This window comes from Anomaloglossus baeobatrachus, chromosome 1 (assembly GCF_048569485.1).
Source record: "Anomaloglossus baeobatrachus isolate aAnoBae1 chromosome 1, aAnoBae1.hap1, whole genome shotgun sequence".
In the NCBI taxonomy this organism is placed as follows: Eukaryota; Metazoa; Chordata; class Amphibia; order Anura; family Aromobatidae; genus Anomaloglossus; species Anomaloglossus baeobatrachus.
In genome coordinates this window covers 318,247,745-318,269,307 of record NC_134353.1, presented here as the reverse complement: position 1 = coordinate 318,269,307, position 21,563 = coordinate 318,247,745, and the positions used below count along the sequence as shown (strand labels likewise).

Genomic DNA, 21,563 nt, shown 5'->3' with positions numbered 1-21,563 from the left:
TTCAGAGTTAATTGCAGCCCTTAGAGTCCCTTGTCCAATTACTTTTGGTCCCTTGAAAAAGAGGAGGCTATGCATTACAGAGCTATGATTCCTAAACCCTTTCTCCGATTTGGATGTGAAAACTCTCATATTGCAGCTGGGAGTGTGCACTTTCAGCCCATATTATATATATAATTGTATTTCTGAACATGTTTTTGTAAACAGCTAAAATAACAAAACTTGTGTCACTGTCCAAATATTTCTGGCCCTGACTATATATATATATATATATATATATATATATATATATATATATATATATATATATATATACATATATATACACACACACACACACACCGGTATATTCATCTATTATTAAACATGTAAACATGGAAGGCCTTGAAAGTGCACAGTTGACATCAAAAAACCATGAATAGTTTTCTGTGAAGTACACTGTAAAACATGAAATTAGAGACATGTACTGTAATAGCCAGTTTGATCTACTTAACACATATTTTACCATAAGGCTATGTTCCCATGATCAGGATCAGTTGATTTTTTTGACGCTGCAGATTTTCTACATCATCTCCGCACCTTATTTTACTTATGGCTTTTAATTGTATTTTTGTGAGCGTTTTTGACGCGTGTTTGAGTCTTCGTTTTTTGTCTCTGTTTGGAGTGTCATCCTTTAAATAAAGCTGCTTTGGTTTTTAAACTCAGTGATATTGATATCAGTAGGTACAAAGTACAAGTGTTTTTGATGCATATCCACCTCGTAAAGGCACCAAAAATGAATGTGTGTTTCTTACCTGCGGATTTTCCGCATCTAAATCTGCACAGAAAACTGAGCGTTCTGCAAAAGAAATTGACATGTTTCAGTTTGGTCAATGTAGAAAAGAAGCACAGTGGACAGATTTCTATTAATCCCTTCCACTTTGCTTGTACTGTAAAATGCAGTGAAAATACAATGTGTTCAGAACGCGAGCACTGATCATGCGGACGTACCCTAATAATAAATACTGTTATCCTTTTCAGTTAAACATTCCATGAAACACTGCCCAAATTTAGTAGCTATTAAATGTATATTCCTATCCTATTGCTTGGCTTGTTCATGTGTTTAAATATTTGGTTTGATCATTGCTTGCATCATTAGGAAACTTTCTACGGCCAAAAATAGTTCCATGAAGATCTGTATAAATATAAATGCTGAACATAGCAAGGAGGCTTCAGTCCTGAGCTCTGAGTCATGATTAACCTGCACCTTTGGAAATATGCAGAGATTGTTGTGCTGTAATAAGCTCTTTACCGCAAAGTCAAGGAGTTCCCATAATCATAGCATGGTTAAGGGGACAGAGTATTTCTAGAAGGAATAACAGAATTAAGAGCTGATGTGTACAATGGAATGGAGCTGCATAATTTCATTCAATGATTTCATCCGGCTGCCACTGGGGCTAATAATGGCTGATCGGTGGGGTACTGATCACAAAGCAATGTATAATGAAGGAAAATTAATGTATGCTTAATAATATATTGACACCAGCTTTTTATTCTCCTTAAGGTGATGCAACGGTGACAATTACCCACAGGTACACCCCAAAAGAGCTACTGAAGATCCACACTCAGATAGCAGATATAATTATAGTAGCAGCAGGTAAATATTTCTTTTCCTATTTTCTTAACCCTTTTACGACTAATGACATTCTATGTCTTTGGCCGGAGTCACACTTGTGAGAGACTCTTGCAAGTCTTGCATCACATCACCCGACATGGCCTGCAGCTCTCCTGAAAGGAGCATCTCAGCTGCATAGAAATACATGCAGCTGACCCGCTCCTGTCAGGAGAGTGTGTGGCCATGCCGGGTGATGCGATGTGAGACTCGTGCGAGTCTCTCGCAAGTGTGACTCCAGCCTTTGACATGGGCTCGCACGCCAAACTCGCATCTTTCGCTGCAGATGAAGGCTGAATCATTCAGCCTTCATCTACTTCTAACAGCCGCAGGTGGAGCTATGCTCAGCCCGCTGCTCTTGACCAGTTAAACACCACTATCAATTAACAGCCGCCTTAAACGCGCCTTGGCAGGGTTCGTGTTATTCTGAGCCCTCATTGGTGGGCTGTGATATTGGGACACTGATAAGTTGTCATGATAGCCAGGTATCAGCTGATGACCCTTGTATTTGTCATCTCAGTTCTCCAGTGAAAACCTGCCTCTGGCCAAAGTACATAGGAGACTGTGATTTTTGAATATACAGCAATGCTTTGGCATTTCTGTATACAAAACAAGTGACCAGGCTATTGCAGGTTCAAGTCGCCTAAGAGGACTATTAAATAAAGTACAAAGTAGAAAAAAAAATGTAAAAAAAATAACATTTAAAATCACCCCCTTTTACCACATTAAAAAAATAAGAAATAAAGAATAGACATATTTAGTATTACTGAATTTCTAAAAGTCCAATGTATCCAAATATTAAATAAATTAATCATATCGGTAAACAACGTAACGAGACAAAAAATCCAAATGCCAGAATTGCAGTTTTTCAGCCACCGCATCAACAGAAAAAAATTTAATAACAAGCGATTAAAACAAAGCATCATATATACTCCAAAATAATATCACTAAAAATATTGGCTTAGGGCACAAAAACAAGCCCCAACACAGCTCTATATCCCAAAAATTGTAAACGTTAAATCCCATGGAAAGTCATGACACTAGCAAGATTTTTTTTTCAAAATTTCTGATTTTGTTTTTAGCACTTTAAGGCCATGTGCGCACGTTGTGTTTTTTTCATGCGTTTCCACAGCGTTTTGAACTGCAGCGGTTTAATGCAATAATTCATGCGTTTTGATTTGCAAGCAAAGTCTATGGGAAATAGGCATATTCTGCGCGCACTATGCGTCCAAAAACGCTGCGTTTTTTGTGACAAAAATTTGTCAAAATCTCTGCGGTTGAAGAAGCAACATGTCAATTGTTTTGACCATTTTGGCAGCGTTTTGCTAACATTGATGTCAATGAGAATTATCAAATCGCATCCTTAAAGAAATTTCTAGCGTTTTACATGTTTTTTTTTATGCTAAACGCATGCTTTTTTGACAAAATCAAAGCATGCGTTTTTGGCATTATAGTGAGGTCAAGAGGTTTCCATTTGCCCTCACATCCATTCCTACTTAAAAAAAATGAGACCACAGTATGGTGTGAAACGTGAAACACGTACCAGAAAAACATGAACATATAAAATAAAAAACATTTTCAACTCACCTTTCCAGCGACGCTCTCTGCAACCTCTGCTCTCTGCAGCTTCCTGGCCAGCTCATCCATATTCATGAATGCAGCCAGAGCCGACCCGGAAGTAGCTGCAGAGAGAGGTGGGCGGACCCTGCAGAGCAGAGGAGTTCAGCACCATGGAGAGCAGGAACGTGACAGGTGAGCATACGTCCATGTGCAATCACAGATAATGGATCACGGATTGCACATGGACAACCACCGTCTGCCGTGAATCACGGCACACAGAGGGACATAGGCGTTTTTTACACGTCAGTAAAGAACATTTGTGTTTTTTACTGACGTGTGAAACAGGCCTAAAACACGGTGGAGGAAATGTAAATGCATGGCAATGCATGACTTCCAAAGGCATTGGGTCACTAGTTTTTATTAATGATGTGACTAACGATAGAAACAGCTGGATGAATTATGAAGTGTACAGGGCTATACTTCCTGGTCAAATTTAACCAAATGCACCAAGGTTGATTGGACGGCTCTTCATAATATAGATGGACAATGACCCAAAATGTACCGTGAAAGCAACCCAGGAGTTTTTCACAGCAAAGAAGGTGAATATTCTGCAATGGCTAAGCCAATCGCCAAATCTCAACCCAACAAGCATGTATTTCACATGCTTAAGACAAAACTTAATGCAGAAAGACCCACAAACAAGCAACAACTGAAGTCAGGTGCAGTAAAGGCCTGGCAAAGCATTACAAAGGAGGAAACCCAGCATTTGGTGATGTCCATGACCAGACTTCAGGCACTCACTGCATTTAAAAAGAAGTATTAAAAATTAACATTTTATTTATGGTAAAGTAAATCTGTCCAATTAGTTTTGACCCCCTGAAATGAGGAGGCTTTGTAGAAAAATTGTTGCAATTCCTAAACGTTTCACAGGATATTTATGTTTAACCCCTTTAATTAAACCTGAAACTCTACACTTGAATTGCATCTTATTTGCTTGATTTGAAATCACAAATTCAGAGCACAAATCTCAAAGATTCGCTCACTGTCCTAATATTTCTCAATCTAACTGAATATATTTTTTATATATATATATATATATGTCACGTGCGGGTCCGGCGCTGTTGCGGCTGCTGCTCGGTGGCTTGAGCGGTGGGCCGGATCCGGGGACTCGAGCGGCGCTCCTCGCCCGTGAGTGAAAAGGGTGGTTGGTTTGCGGGATTTAGTCTGTGACGCCACCCACGGGTAGCGGTGAAGATGGGCACCACCGCTGCTGGTGATGGGGATTCCGATGGTAGCGATGGTAGGGAGCAGCTGGGATGTTGTTTTCCCCCTCCGTGGGTAGGGGTCGGTGGTCCCGGGGCCCGGTGGTGTGACGGGGAGGCTGGTTTGGTGAGGTGCAGGGTTGCAGGGACAGCGCGGTGCGGTGCCGGATGGCACGGGTGAACTCACTCAGCAAGAAATGTACAAAGTCCTCAGTAAACCAAACGGCTGGATGGACGGGTCCCGCAGCCGGCTGCTGTGTCTCTCCCCGGACAGGTGATGGCGGCTGTCTTTCCCTGCATCTTGATGTTCTCGTTTGACTACTATGGATCCCCAACGGTAGTCCGCTCCCCGGTGTATGGGTACCGGAGGAGCCCGTTTGCCCGCAGGCGCTGGCCCTTGGGTCTCTAGCCTTAGGCGGTAGCTGTATACCCTCACGGTGTGGGCGGTTGCCTTCAATCGGGACTTTTGCGGTTAGGAAACCCCTGGGGTTCCGGTCACATTCGGATTTGACTATTGTCGGCGGCTCCAAGCCTGGTCGGGGTTCGATGGCCCTGCCTGTGTGTGCTGGCTTCGCTTCGCTCCCCGGTCGGTACCGGCGGGCCAACGCCAGACCCCGGTCCTACGGTTCCGCGTTGCTTCACCACTCCTGCAGACGGCCACCACCATCTGCCAACCTTGCTGTCAGTGCCTGGGCCACAAACCCAGACACTCAAGTGCTTGCTCCTCTCACTTCAACTCCTAAACTGTTCTGACACTTTTCCCGCCTCCAGGCCTGTGAACTCCTCGGTGGGTGGGGCCAACCGCTTGGCTCCGCCCCACCTGGTGTGGACATCAGACCCTGGAGGGAGGCAATAAGGGTTTTGTGTTTGGCTGGTGTCCCTGTCTAATGGGGGTGGGGGTGTTTGAGTGTTATCTGTGATGACCTGGCTAGTCCAGGGCGCTACATATATATATATATATATATATATATATATATATATATATATATCTACACACACAGTACAGACCAAAAGTTTGGACACACCTTCTCATTCAAAGACTTTTCTTTATTTTCAGGACTCTGAAAATTGTAGATTCACATTAAAGGCATCAAAACTATGAATTAAAACATGTGGAATTAAATACTTAAAAAAGTGTGAAACAACTGAAAATATGTCTTATATTCTACAGAGCTAGGCAGTTACACATCAGCAATGAGGCACAGAGCTTACTGGTTACGCACCAGCACTGAGGCACACACCTGGTGGTACACATATACTGTGGCACAGAGCTTAGAGTTTACACACCCACACTAAAGCAAAACACTTGGTGGTACACACATACTGACTTACAGAGCTTGCCATTTCTACATCAACACTGAGACACAGAACCTAATTATTATTTAAACAAGAACGGTCTCTTATAATAGCTTTGATCAATGGACACAGCCCAAAAACCTATTAGTCAGTGCAAATTACTTGGCACACTTTGCAACTGATCACACCCAGAACAGTCCAGAGTTTAACTCTCACGGTATGACTCACTGATATTGGGTTTCTGGCGCTATCATACCTCAACCGGCTGCTGTTCTCTGGCCTGCCGGTGGACTCTTCCTTCCCACTCCTCCCCTGCTATCCTGCTGCTGTCATATGGACACTGACATCTTCTGGTTCTTTAATTAAGGTGAACTAAGTACAGTGTCCACTACATTTACATTAGTGGCCTATCCTTAGGATAAGTCATCAATGTCTGATCAGCCAGGGTCCGACATCCAGCACCCCCACCTATCGGCTATCTTTGGTGCCAGCGTCGGCAGAATGCTAAGTTCCAGAGCTTCCAGGTCAATTGATAGCGGCCGCAGCCAAGTATTGCACATCCACCTCCCATTGAAATCAACTTGAGGAAGATGTGCAGTACCCATCTGCGACCTATATCCCAAGACAGGGCACCTGCTGAACTGAGCATTTCCGGCTATATGCCGCTGCTCCTGGCACCAAGAACAGCTGATCAGAGGGGGTGACCATAATTTTATCTGCAGCCTTCCAAGACTTTTACTAGTCTTCTGTGTTACTGCAACAGCACATTGTCAGTGGAAGGCTGGTAGCACGTAAAATAATTTACACAGATAGGATATGTGCAGGTCATTTCACAGAGAGATCTGGACTGCTTCTAACCAAAACAGGAGGAATACTGACAGTGTGTACTGGTGAATGGTAAGTTTTAGGGTTCGCTCACACTAGCGTATGAATACGACATGTGCAATGAGAGAAGTGCTGCTGAGAAAAAATGCATTGCATATGGATGGCATACACGTCCTGTGGTTGGCATATGGATGCTAGTCAAAATAAAAATCACACACTTGCATTGCTCTGGCATTACATACGGAAAAACCAAATAGGTTTCACAAGTCCAACTTTTCTGGATGAGAATGGGACATATTTTTATACGCTAGTGTGAGTGAACTCTTCAGCAAGACTTGTAGTGTACATTGGTATCCAGAAGGAAGCAGGAAGTTTCAAACGGAAGGCTACTGAATTCATTACCTCAATTATTTCAAATGGAGCTTTCTGTAAATCATGTCATCATGCCCACATGGGCATGATAACATCCAGAAAGGGCTGACTAGTCTGGGGATCTGACGACCCATGGACTAGTCAAAGGGCTTATTTACTTATGAAAAAAGGTCTTATAAAGACTATTTTTCAAGATAAGTTTATTTAGTAGTAAATATATAAACGCTGGTGGGTGGGATAGTATGAGGAACCTGTCAGGTTCCATGTAAAGTCTGAGCAACTGGAAAAGACCATAAGAGTTACAACTTTTGGTAAGCAAAAAAAGATTGATAGACTGGAATCTAGGCCAGCCAGGGCTAAGAATACAGAGATGTCCAGGTGACTTGCCAGACCTGTGTGGAGAGAAACGGATGGAGAAAAGGACTTGTATCATTGGGACATAAGTGACATTATACTACAGAAATACACTCCAAAATGACCAATATTGAGGACCATAGACACAGTGGTTTACTTCGGAATCTCAGAAGAGCACAGAAAAAAGACACCTCGCAACTCGGCAATGAGGTTGTTCCAAATATCATGCAGAATTCACAACAGAGAAGCTTACATTAGTCCTTCCCTCTCATCAAGCAATCTCAGTCAGACTTGATGTTCTCATAAGGGCTCAGTAGGGGTAATATCATCACTCCTAGGACTCCTTGTTTTTCTTTATGATGAAGATAGCTCTTAATTACTTTGTCTATAGATCATTGAACTGCTGCAGAATAGATTTGTAACCTATCAGATGCCTCAATGATGGTACAGCATGATGAACAAGTACCTGTGACTCTAGTCACTACACAGACAAGCCAAGAGGCAGAGTAGTCAAATACTCCAGGGTTGGGTACCAGTAAAACATGTCAAAATTTAGAGAATAGGCAGAGGCACAGTCAGGTTCTGGTATGATTTCAGAATATCTGTAGAACCGCAGATCAAATCAGATAGACGAGACAAAAGGTAGGTCAAATAAAGTGAGAGGTCTTGCAGCAAAAGATCAATCCACAGAGCACAAATAACCAATTAGTAACAAATAGACCAATTAGTAACACTGAACAGAAGTCTCAGACTAGCAGTGGCTTGGGATAAGCTGCTCAGCTAAATAGCTGAACAATTACCAGGAACAGTGAACACCTGCAGAAACCCAGCTCCTCCCAGTATAATATTGGATATCACTCAAAACACTGAGAGCTCAGCACACCCTTGCTCCAGGTTGGACTACTGAACTGTCACTTAATTTAAAAAAACGGTATGTGGTTCCCCCCAATTTTGATACCCATCCAAGATAAAGCCCGACAGCTGGAGGCTGATATTCACAGGCTGGGAAGACCCATGCATATTTGCCCTCCCAGATGAAAAATAGCAGCCTGTAGCAGCCCATGATTGACCCATCCATTAGATGCGACAAGCCCGATGCTTTGTCCAGCTCATACCGATTGCCCTGGTGCAGGGCAATCCGGGTAATAAGAGGTTAATGGCAGCTCACGGCTATCATTAAGCCCTAGATTAGTGATAGGAGGCATCTATGAGACCCCCATTACTAATTTGTAAGTGAAAGTAAATAAACACAATCAACAAAAAAATGTTTTAATTGAAATAAAAGACAAAAAGCACCCTCTTTCGCCCCTTTATTAACCCCCCAGGGCAATCGGAGGAATAAGGGGTTAATGACAGCTGTGAGTTGCCACTAACCCCTGGATTAATGATGAGCAAGGGTCTATGAGACCCCCCCACCACTAATCCTATAAGTTTAAAAAAATAAACACAAACACACACAAAAATCCTTTATTTCAAAAAACAAAAATAAAAAAACACTCTCTTTCACCAGTATATTAATCCCAAAATCACCCAGGTCAGACATAATCCACACTACGAGGTCCCAAGACAGATCCAGCTCTGCTACATATGAAGGCACAGCATGCAGCCATAGTGTAATGTCACCACTAGGATGAGTCAGCACACAGTGTGTATAATGAGAACAACCACTAGAGGGAGCCAGAGCACGTCCCTGGTAACTAAATGGTTGCTAAGAAAAGTCATGCTAGCTGGGTCAGAGCCGAGAGGGAGCGCAGTACAAGGGAGGAGGCGGAGTCAGGTTCAGATACAAGCCAGAAGTTGGTAACTGGGAGAGCAAGCCGAAGAAGGGGGCGCAGGGATGGGAAAACAAACTGGGAGCAGGAGGGGTGAATGGAAGGTAAGAGAAGATGGAGGGGATGGGAGAGAGGGAGATCGGGCAGAACAGACGTGAGGGAGGTCAAGCAGAACAGACGTTAGGGAGGTCAGAAAAGGTCAGGGGAAGTAGCGGAAAGAAACTAGAGCACATACAGGGACCAGGAGAGCACCCTGCGGAGCAGGACTATAACTGGCACCATGATGATGGAGGGAACTTCCTGATAATGCGGAACAGGACAGGCTCCTCCCACCAGGAAACACCAATCACGGCATCAGGTGACCGATACAAGTCTGTAACAGCGGAGTGCAAACAGTATCATGACAAATAGAGCATAATCGCCCACTGTGAACTTCAGGCAGAGACTGAGCTGTGTGATGAGCGATGATGTCACTCAGGTTAGTTGCGGTCACAGTTGGAGTTTCCCACAGCCTTCCACCTATGACTGCATGTAACCTGACCTCAGGGGACCTAAATGAACTCAGTGACTTCACCTCAGATGGTCCCCTGAGGTCCCCTGAGGTCAGGTTATCTGCTGTCACAGATGGGAACCTCCAGGTGTGACTGCAACTAACCTGAGTGACGTCACCGCTGATCTCTGAGGCTCTGTCTCTTCCTAAAGCTCACAGCGGGCGGTCATGTTCTGTGTCTTCATGCTGTCAGTTCAAATGTAGCAGAGCTGGAATCGTCGTGGGACTTTGTGTAGATTACGTCAGACCTGGGTCTTTTTGGTGTTAATAAAGGAGGGGGAAGAGGGTGGATTTTTTCTGTGTTTGTGTTTATTTCTGTTCACTTACAGATTAGTAATTATGGTCTCATAGACCCTCGCCATTATTAGTCTAGAGCTTAGTGTCAGTTTTTGGATGCCATTAACCCCTTATTACCCTAATTGCCACTGCACCAGGGCAATCGGGAAGAGCCAGGTCAAGTTCTGGGATTGTCACATTTAATGGATGCGACAATCCTGGGCAGCTTCAGGCTGCTATTTTTAGGCTGGGGGCAATAATGATGGGTCTCCCCAGTTTGAGAATACCAGCCCACAGCTGTCAGGCTTTATAATGGGTGGGTATCAAAATTGGAGGGGACCAAATGCCTTTTTTAAAAATTATTTAAATCATTTTTTAAAAAAGCCACATGCAGTTCCTCTTATTTTGATACACAGCCAAGATAAGCGCACAGTTGGGGGCTGCAGCCTGTAGCCGTATGCTTTATCTGTGCTGGTATCAATATGTAAGGGCACAGAATTTTTTAAATGTATGTATTTATTTGGCACCAGCAGTATAACGCTGTCATAGAGGGTGGGGCACAGTCTGACTGCAGCCATGAGGGATGATTATTGGCTCCCGAAGTAGCGCTGCAGCTGCAGGGGGACTCGGTAAGTATTTACTGCTTTAACCCTTTTTTTTTTTTTACATTGGCCAATCACAGCCATGCCAATACATTACATGGCTGTGATGGGCAGGGAGAGGATAATGTTCGGATGTCTGGTCCCAATCTTATCCAGCCAATGATCGTATGATTTTAACATTTTCCGATTTTTGCCGGTCAGGATCGTTCATCTCTATTCCTCACTAAATGTAGTCGGGACATGATTCTTAGATGGAGATGTAGAATTAGTCAGGCTTTTCTGCCTATCAAGGTGGATTTCCAAGGATGTGGCTGAGTCAAGGAAATAATGAACAGGTCAAAGATTCCAGTATTGATGGATGAAGACATTGTCATAACATTGAGTGCCCAATGTTGAAACTCAGTACGACATTCCTTTTTTCTTTTAGCAATTCTATAAGGTAAGGGTCTAAATAAAGGCCAACTGTGAAGAGTTCTGGGACATCAGGGGATAGGGAAAAGGTCCAAGCCTGGAGGATCATCCTGCAGTAGGGAAATGAGTGACACGTTAGCTCTCAGAATCAGACAGATATTTTTTGATATCTGATTTTGATATGAGGTGACAGTAAAAAAAAGATAACTTTTTTTTACGGTCACCTGAAAAATGGTCAAGTAGATTTACCTTGTTTTCAGAAAAGGTCAAGGTAGACTGAACCTGCTCTGCAGGATCATGAACCAACTTGGCCAGGTGTTGTATTTGATCAACCACAGCTTGGCGGTGATGCGTAATTTTTTGGACCAGGTACACTCTAACAACACTTCATTTGAACGCTGAGAGCACTAGAAGAGGTTCAAAAGATGAGCTTTGTGTAAGCCACTCTGTCTATCAGCTCCCAGGGGGACTTTGGCCCTCACCATTTAATGCCTTCACATGGATTTCCACTTACACAGTGGTCCCTGGGTTGATTCCATGGAGTGGCTGTGGCAGAGAAGGCTGAAAAATGATGGTCAGAAAGCCTAGTTCAGGATATGAACAAAGTGATCAGGCAGTAGAATAATCAAAACATGAGCCGAGGTTATTAACGGAAAACAAACTAGGTGAGCAGGACCAGAGTTAAAGGGTTTAACCAGGGTAAGAACTTATATAACTGGCACTGGAAGTAGGAAGCTAGGGATATCAATAAGTTAAGGCCCTCCCAAGGTTCTTAGCAGAGATACAACAATGTGAGAAATTAAAGGGGTTATCTGGCTTATTTTGACTTTTTTTATTATTTCCCTATTGCGCTACATTGGGGCAGGTAAGTAGATAGTGACCACTTACCTGCCCTGCTGTCAGCCCCTCTCCCCCAGCTCAGAGCGGTCATGTGACCGCTCCTGCCGCGATTTTGTTGCTTCCAGTCATTTCATGTCAATATGGGCAGGACCATGTTGACATGCAAATCTGTGAACAGCATGTTGCCGCCCTGCTGGGCATGTACAGTGTGTGGAGTCCCCTCCCCCTTCCCTGCACCCTTCCACACATTCCCCCGCACCGCGTACTCTCCCCACAACCTCCCCCGGCAATACTGTGGGGTCCGTGACATGTGGGAGGGGCCTGGTGGCAACTGCCGCCGTGTCTCCGCCAGCACCGGGCACCCCCTGCTCAGGATCGCACATTCAAATGTATCGGCATCACAGATGCCGGTACATTTGAAAGCACTTTTGCGAAGGAGCACTGCGCTGCTTCTCATCACTGTCCCGCTGTCTGTGTCTGACAGTTCATGACAGTGGTGACGTCACTACTGGGCTGATATGTCCAGACCAGACAGCAAACGAACGTGCAGCAGCGTCGGGGATCGAGGAGGGGTAAGTATGTATTCCCTACATGTGTTCCCTATGGGGGTAGGGGGGTCGGTGCATAACGATGGGGGGGTGCAGAACGATGGTGGTGGGGGTCGGTGCAGAATGAGGGTGGGGGGGTCGTTACAGAGTGCCATGTGTGTGTGGGGGGAGGGTTGCATAGCCCGATGTGTGTGTGGGATGCAGTGCCCGATGTGTGTGTGGGGTGCAGAGTCCGATGTGTGTGTGGGGTGCAGAGCCTGATGTGTGTGTGGGGGTGCAGAGCCCTATGTGTGTGTGTGGCGCAGAGCCCCATGTGGTGTGGGGTGAAGAGCCCGATGTGGTGTGGGGTGCAGAGCCTGATGTGGTGGGGGGTGCAGAGCCCTATGTGGTGGAGGGTGCAAAGCCCTATGTGGTGGGGGGTGCAGAGCCCTATGTGGGGGTGGGGTGCAGAGTCCTATGTGGTGGGGGGTGCAGAACCCGATGTGCTGGGGGGTGCAGAGCCCGATGTGCTTGGGGGAACAGACCTTGATGTGGTGGGGGGTGCAGAGCCCTATGTGTGTGTGGGGTGCAGAGCCCTATGTGTGTGTGGGGTGCAGAGCCCTATGTGTGTGTGGGGTGCAGAGCTCTGTGTGGTGGGGGGTGCAGAGCCCTATGTGTGTGTGGGGTGCAGAGCTCTGTGTGGTGGGGGGTGCAGAGCCCTATGTGTGTGTGGGGCGCAGAGCCCGATGTGGTGTGGGGTGCAGAGCCCTATGTGGTGGGGGGTGCAGAGCCCTACGTGGTGGGGGGTGCAGAGCCCTATGTGGTGGGGGGTGCAGAGCCCGATGTAGTAGGGGTGCAGAGCCCGATGTGGTGGGGGGTGCAGAGCCCAATGTGGGGCTGTTATTTCCAATGCTAGAGTGATAATAGGTCATGTGCTTGGGCAGAATACTGACAGGGAATGTGTGTGCAGGGGGCGGGGCGGGCAGGGGGTGGGGCTGCACAGTGAGGCCAGGTGGTGCCAGCTCTGACTGGGAGGTTTAGCACAGGAAGTGGTCAGTTTGCTGGAGCTGAATGTAAACAAAGAGCTGCAGAATATAAAGGGATAATTCAAGAGGAACAAAAGTTAGAAAACAAAAAATAACAATGTAGGGGTGTTTTATATGACAATATAGCACAGATTAGCTTACCAAATATTTTTGAGTTTATGTCGGACAACTCCTTTAAGCAACAAGCTCGTTGTCTAGACTGTACCACAAGTCCTAGAATGCTAAATAGAAGCAGAAAGAGCGAGTCCAGGTATGGTGTGATAATTACAAGAAAGCCTGCCTGTCTTTTTATACTTCTTAGATAGCACCTTAGCTGTTACTAACAGTGACTACTCTAAGGGGCACTTTGCACACAACGACATCGCAAGCCGATGCTTGCGATGTTGAGCACGATAGTTCCCGCCCCCGTCGCAGCAGCGATATCTTGTGATAGTGTGTCGCCCTGGGCAAGCCAGGGGACACAGGTCACAACACCACCACACCCCACACTCCAGGTAGGCACATCTATGCTAACCTACAAATCCTTGTTGCCTTCCTCCAGGAGTTTGATGATGCACACCAGGGGGTGGGCCAGGCGGTTGGCTCCGCCCACCGAGGAGCTCACAACTCTGGAGGCAGGAAGTTCCAGGCAGTCCAGTGAGGGACATGGAAGAGTGAAGTAGATTAGCCCAGGCAGGGCTTGAGTGCAGACAGCTCAGGGAGGAGCAAGTGTGAGGAGCAAAAGAGAGAGAGTAAACAACAGCTAAGTGAAAGTGACAGTAAAGAGAAGGAAAGCCTGGAGGGTCCAGCTCTGTGTAGGGCCAGAACAGCAAGGTCAGCGACGGCGGTGACTGTCTGGAGGGGGACCGTTTGGAAGTTCCTGGAAGGACCCCGTTGGCTGTGTGCTCGGTGGTCTGGAGCAGTGTTCCGAAGGACAGTCAGCACCAGGGCAGGGGCCTCTCGGACCCCGGCAAGGCTAGGAGTCGCCAAATTTGGCGAATCCATCAGTGAAGGTGACATAGATCCCCCAACAACCAAGTCCCGATTGACGGCAACAGCCCAACCATTGCAGGGGAGACACCGCCACCGCCAGGGCACCAGTTTCCCCAGGGCCAGCGCCTGCGGGCAAAGTGTAGAGCTCCTCCGGCCCAGATTGCAGTCGGGGAGCGGGTAACCGGAGGGAATCCACCGCTACCATCAGACAACACAGGTGCAAGGAAGAGAGACGTCACCGTCACCTACCGGGAGTGCAGGTGCAGCCGTCTGTGGGACCGTCCTACCAGCCGTTGGTTTACCGTACAAACTGTGTCCGTGTCTCAGGCTGAGTGAGTACCACAGTGCCGCAAGGCACAGCGCTGCCCCCGCGTCCCTGCGCCCACCAGGCCCCGCACCTCCTTCTCCACCACCGGGCCCCGGGATCACCAACCCCTACCCACGGAGGGGCAACACAACACCTGGCTGCTCCGCATCACCATCCCCGGGATCCCCGAATCGAGCAGCGGTGGTGAAATCACCACAACCATGGGTGGCGTCACGAACTATAACAATTCCCCCACACCCAACCACAACAACCCCCCTTTCACTCACGGGCGAGGAGTGTCGCTCGAGAAACCCCGGGATCCGGCCCACCGCTCGAGCCACCACTGAGCAGCTGCCGGACCCGAGCAGAAGGGGTGAGCGTAGTGTGCCGACACCCTCCTCCCCGCCCGCGACAACTTGGAGTCACGAACAGGTTCTTACCGCTCTGCCGTCTGGTAGAGGTGCGCCTTGTTACCGCCGGAGGTATCCGGCAGAAAAATTTCAGAAGCCGCCATCTTTGGCGCGAAAAGTTCCCGCTCGAGCGTCTTCTCGAGCAGTAGAGGCGCGAAGGCCAAAACCCCGCCCCGAGAGAGGAGGGGCCGAAAAGAGCTAAGGGGGACGCGATGGCGGCTGGCGGCATGTAGCTGCGGCTATACAAGCAGAGACGCCAGGACTCTGCAGCAATACCGGGTTCCTGGAAGGCACGATTGCCAAGATGTACGATCCGACTCCCAACGAGGAAGTCCCCGCGCCCGGCATGGCGGACGTGGTGGCGGCTATGTGGAGACGCGAGGCAGAAGAGGATTTGGAGGAGCGGGTAAGCGACCCACGCCCCTGTATTCCTGAGGGATCGGCCGTTGGAGCTGAGGGGCCCGGCCGGCTTCCGCTCACCCTACCTCTCTCCCTGCTACCCGTAATGGCTGCTGCCGCCCCACCATTAGGCCCGCTACCCGCCCAACCGGTAGCGATACCCTGCCCAGCCGCTCCGGCGGACCAGCCGGCTGCAGACGTCCGGGACGTCCCTGAAGTACACCAGGGGAAACCGCTGGAACCGCGGCCCCTTCACAGCATGGTGCCAGAAGTCCCAGCAGTGACTGTGCCAGACCCTGAGCCTGGGACCGTGGCCTGGATGAAGGCCCGGGTGATGCAATTCCACCGGCGTCAGCAGGAGCAGATCTTCCGGATGATGGAGCAGTGGACCAACGAGGTGGAAATGCTGATTACGGCTGTCCCGATGTACGGAGAGGGAACCGATGTAGCAGAACCGACTGGTGACCCACGTCCCTATGTCCTCCCAGGACCGGCCGCTGCGGCTGAGGGGCCCGGCCTAGTCTCAGCCTATGCATCACCCTTGCCGCTACTTATGGGGCGCCTCAGTGTAGACTCGCCTGGTCTGCTATTCCGTGTTACTGCTGAGGGATCCGAAGCGTTGGATGTTGGGGAGCAGGAGGCTGCGGCAGCTGGCGGCAACCCGCCTGACGCAGGACCAAGAGATGACGACTCCTGCCCCAGCGTCGGGTCCGCTGTTGCACTTGAAGGAGCAAGTGAGCGTTCCCGCTATGTGGGAGACCCCGTGGTCTACCATACCCCGCGTACCGGTGGAAATGGGTACCGGGTACCTCTGTCACAGCAGGCATGTCAGTGCATGTTTGATGTGTTGGTGGCAGAGGATGGGTCCGCCTTAGCAGAAGAACCGGAGTAGGGCAGCGGATGCCCGTTGCACCGTCCCCGTTGGGACCACCACTGAAGTTGTGTGTTTGTTTAAAAGTTGAAAAATGATAAGAAAATGATTATACCGAGTTTTCACCTGATTTGCCTTGTGATTTGCAACCGGCAGGAGCCGGCACCGTTGTCCCTGTGGGGACCGTTTAAAATGCATGGGAACTATCCATGGACAAGCCCGTGAACTTGCAGGGCACCACAAACGTTAAGTGGCTTGTAAATATGTTGGTTACCGTTACCGTTTCCGCAATGCCGTCTCCGGAGAGGCAGGTTGGAGGGAGGGCCCTGAGCAGAGCAGGCTGGGGCCCAGCCACCAAAGGAACCGGTGGCTACCCTCTGGAGGGAAGGACAGATCCCGCTCGGGTGACTTGTGCTGGACTGTGGGTCAAGGGGTGCTGCCTGGGCTTTAGGGGCAGCATCAGGGCCAGGTTACTTGGGTGGGAGAGAGCGGAAACCGTGACCGTAAACCGTTGCAACGTTTAAGAAATGTGCCTCCCGTTTTGGGAAGAGTTTTGATTAAAAATGTATTCATGTTTTCTTAACCCTGTTATCCCCTTTTTACAGAAAAATAAAACCGGTGTAGGATGGCAGCCCGCGGACGGTCTGCATTTTGCTAAGGGGGAATGTGTCGCCCTGGGCAAGCCAGGGGACACAGGTCACAACACCACCACACCCCACACTCCAGGTAGGCACATCTATGCTAACCTACAAATCCTTGTTGCCTTCCTCCAGGAGTTTGATGATGCACACAAGGGGGTGGGCCAGGCGGTTGGCTCCGCCCACCGAGGAGCTCACAACTCTGGAGGCAGGAAGTTCCAGGCAGTCCAGTGAGGGACATGGAAGAGTGAAGTAGATTAGCCCAGGCAGGGCTTGAGTGCAGACAGCTCAGGGAGGAGCAAGTGTGAGGAGCAAAAGAGAGAGAGTAAACAACAGCTAAGTGAAAGTGACAGTAAAGAGAAGGAAAGCCTGGAGGGTCCAGCTCTGTGTAGGGCCAGAACAGCAAGGTCAGCGACGGCGGTGACTGTCTGGAGGGGGACCGTTTGGAAGTTCCTGGAAGGACCCCGTTGGCTGTGTGCCCGGTGGTCTGGAGCAGTGTTCCGAAGGACAGTCAGCACCAGGGCAGGGGCCTCTCGGACCCCGGCAAGGCTAGGAGTCGCCAAATTTGCCGAATCCGTCAGTGAAGGGGACGTAGATCCCCCAACAACCAAGTCCCGATTGACGGCAACAGCCCAACCATTGCAGGGGAGACACCGCCACCGCCAGGGCACCAGTTTCCCCAGGGCCAGCGCCTGCGGGCAAAGTGTAGAGCTCCTCCGGCCCAGATTGCAGTCGGGGAGCGGGTAACCGGAGGGAATCCACCGCTACCATCAGACAACACAGGTGCAAGGAAGAGAGACGTCACCGTCACCTACCGGGAGTGCAGGTGCAGCCGTCTGTGGGACCGTCCTACCAGCCGTTGGTTTACCGTACAAACTGTGTCCGTGTCTCAGGCTGAGTGAGTACCACAGTGCCGCAAGGCACAGCGCTGCCCTCGCGTCCCTGCGCCCACCAGGCCCCGCACCTCCTTCTCCACCACCGGGCCCCGGGATCACCAACCCCTACCCACGGAGGGGCAACACAACACCTGGCTGCTCCGCATCACCATCCCCGGGATCCCCGAATCGAGCAGCGGTGGTGAAATCACCACAACCGTGGGTGGCGTCACGAACTATAACAATTCCCCCACACCCAACCACAACAACCCCCCTTTCACTCACGGGCGAGGAGTGTCGCTCGAGAAACCCCGGGATCCGGCCCACCGCTCGAGCCACCACTGAGCAGCTGCCGGACCCGAGCAGAAGGGGTGAGCGTAGTGTGCCGACACCCTCCTCCCCGCCCGCGACAATAGCAGCCATAGCGAACATTATCGCTACGGCAGCTTCACATGGACTCACCTGCCTTGCGACGTTGATCTGGCCGGCGACCTGCCTCCTTCTTAAGGGGGCAGGTCGTGCGGCGTCATAGCGACGTCACACGGCAGGCGGCCAATAGAAGCGGAGGGGCGGAGATGAGCGGGACGTAAACATCCCGCCCACCTCTGTCCTTCTGCATAGCCGGCGTGAGCTGCAGGACGCAGGTAGGAGATGTTCCTCGCTCCTGCGGCTTCACACACAGCGATGTGTGCTGCCGCAGGAATGAGGAACAACATCGTACCTGTCGCAGTCGCGTAATTATGGAATTCCCAGACACTACACCGATGATACGATTACGACGATTTTGCGCTCGTTAATCGTATCATCTAGGATTTACACACTACGATGTCTAGTGCGATGCCGGAAGTGCGTCACTTTCGACATGACCCCTCCGACATCGCACCTGCGATGTTGTAGTGTGCAAAGTGCCCCTTAGATTCTGTCTTGGGAATCTGCACAAGAGTACCACAAGGGTTTGAGTCTATGAGGTGTTATCTGACCAGGTTTGTGGGACTTTGGCATACAGTATGTGGCTCTTTTAGGCTCTATCTTTTATAGATGAGGGTCCTGAAAAAGAGACTTTCCTTTATTTATTCATTCAAAATTCCCTAACAAAGCATTTGAAAATGGGTTTTCTAAACCATGCAATGACTTTTTAAGTACTGTACATTCCTTCTCAGTTTCCTGGATTAAAATTATTGTATGTAGAATAATTCATTTCAGTTTCTAACACAAATTAGGAAATGTAGGAAATGTTCACCCTGATTTTGGCATGGGATTTAGCCCAATGTTCTTTTCACATCTGACACATGGGCAGAACATATAATTAAGAAGAGCTTTAACTAGTTTGTAAATATTTCTAATTGTAAACCAATTACCACAGTTTTATAATTTAATGTCCTAGCTCAATAGGTTTGCCACATCCTATAGGTTAATTTACTTGAACAAGTTTTTGGCTCATAGAGATCTTTAAAGACATTCCCAGGATCTGCCCAAGCTGTAAGTCAGAGGAACTTGATATGTGAGTTGTCCATTGAAACCAAAGGCGTTTTTTTATCCCCTTGTGCTATATAAAGCAAGACAAATAATTGTTTCTCTACTTATGATGTGTGTATGTATGTACGTACAGTGGGTACGGAAAGTATTCAGACCCCTTTAAATTTTTCATTCTTTGTTTCATTGCAGCCATTTGGTAAATTCAAAAAAAGTTCATTTTTTTCCCAGTAATGTACACTCTGCACCCCATCTTGACAGAAAAAAACAAGAAATGTAGACATTTTTGCAAATTTATTAAACAAGAAAAACTGTTTTGTTTTTTTAATTAGTTATTTAAATAATAAACAAAAAGCCTCATGCAGTTCCTCTTATTTTGACACAGCCAAGATAAGCGCACGGCTGGGGGCTGCAGCCTGTAGCCATATGCTTTATCTGTGCTGGGCATCATAATATGGGGGACCCTACGCCAAATATTTTATTTATTTTTATACCATGATAGATGCATACAGCGTCTGTGATTGGAAGCAGTCAGTTGACACGCTGCCACTCAAGGTGGGGGTGCTTTTGACTGCAACCAATCATAGATGCCGGTGGGCAGGAATGCAGTGCACATGTATGAAGGTAAATGAGCAGCCCCGGAAGTGACTGATCAGCCTGGATACAGTTATAGCCGCGCCGGGGCCTCAGCAAGTATGAAGCGCATGCTTCTATCCCACTATCACTTCTACTCTCATTTTTAATCACCGGATTCTAGTCTCCATACACTTATGTGGGAACCAGCATCCATCCAGATATCCATTTTTTTTTTCATCTGCGAGTCCGCCCATCACTAATCATAAGCTTAGTTTACCTCTAAACATGTATGGGCTTATGCAGGTCCATATCCCTCCACCCTAGTGCGCGTTTCCCCCTGCTTCTTCCCGAAGTGTCAAAAATGCGTTAAAAACGCATGTGAAAAATGCAATGAAAATCGCTATTAAAAAAATGTTAGTAACCTAATTTATATAATAGATGCAGAAATTCTGAAACATCAAAAATTCACCAAAAGCTCATTGTGGGAAAGTAGCCTGTATTTGTCCTATATTGTCCAATGGAAACTATCCCTTCTGTATTGTGGCTGGTAAATTTTCCGGACATGTGTCTTTTATATCAGTAGCTCTATTTACTTCTGTGTTCTCAAACTAATTAAATTGTTTCCAGGTATTCCAAAGTTGATCACGGCAGACATGGTTAAAGATGGAGCTGCTATAATAGATGTTGGCATTAACTACGTAGAAGACCCTCGTACTGGAAAAACAATATTAGTTGGAGATGTGGATTTTGAAGGTAATCCATTTCTATTGTTAAGTGTCCATATATACTGTAATAAATGCAGCGGTCACCCAGTAACATCCCACACTTAACCCCTTCCTGCCACTGCTAATTATTGTTATTCAACCTTAGTTTTTTTCTTGCTCTTCTTCCAAAATCTAAACCTTTATTATTTCATGGGAATGGGGATCATTATCAATGGAGCAAAACCCATCCACATATTTAACCATTCAAATGCATAATAAACTGCAAAAAAATGTTATGCTTGAGTGGATTTTCAGAAGAATAATAAATATCTAGTTTTTTAAAGAGAATCTGTCAGCAGGATTTAGAATCTGAGAGCAGAATGATGTAGGGACAGAAAGTCTGACTCCAGCGATGTATCACTCAGTGGATTGCTTGGTATAGTTTTGATCAAATCCCTGTTTTCTCTGATATACGTAGATGTAGCAGAGCTATGGTTGATAAACTCTGTATAATCTCGACCACACTGTGATTTCTGATTTGTGTTTAATTCCATCCACACCACTGATTGGCAGTTTCCTCTGCATTGTCAGTAATATGCCAATCAGTAGCGTGGGCGACATTACACAAATTAGCTTCATTGCCTGGTACAAAATGGCTAGTCCTGCAGTGATAATAATCTGCTGCTAATAAAGAGTGATTGTACTGAAGCTACAGCAAGCTGCTTAGCAAGTGAAATTTTACTGGAACATACTTGGCACAAGCTACTTCATTTCTCAGAACCCAGAGATTGCTCTGGCCTTCACCCTTTAACCTCTGTACAGCGCTCTGGACTTAAACAGAAGTTCCTGGGGAAGGACCACAGAGTCAGATGCTGTTGGTAGCGTAAGGTGGCAAAAAGGAAAGCCAAGACGCCAGGTCAGATCCAGGAGCAGAATCAAGAACACAACGGGTAGTCTAATGTAAAGCTGAGATCAACAAATGGGAATTAACAGGAAA

General features: G+C 47.7%; 1 protein-coding gene across 1 annotated transcript in view; it reads left to right on the top strand.

Annotated features, from left to right (window-relative positions):
• MTHFD2L (methylenetetrahydrofolate dehydrogenase (NADP+ dependent) 2 like) overlaps positions 1-21,563 on the top strand; it is a 124,578-nt gene that overhangs the window by 91,699 nt on the left and 11,316 nt on the right. The window contains exons 6-7 of the mRNA XM_075337268.1: positions 1,541-1,633; positions 20,490-20,615. Of these exons, the coding sequence (XP_075193383.1) occupies positions 1,541-1,633; positions 20,490-20,615 (219 nt within the window). The remainder of the gene's footprint in view (positions 1-1,540; positions 1,634-20,489; positions 20,616-21,563) is intronic.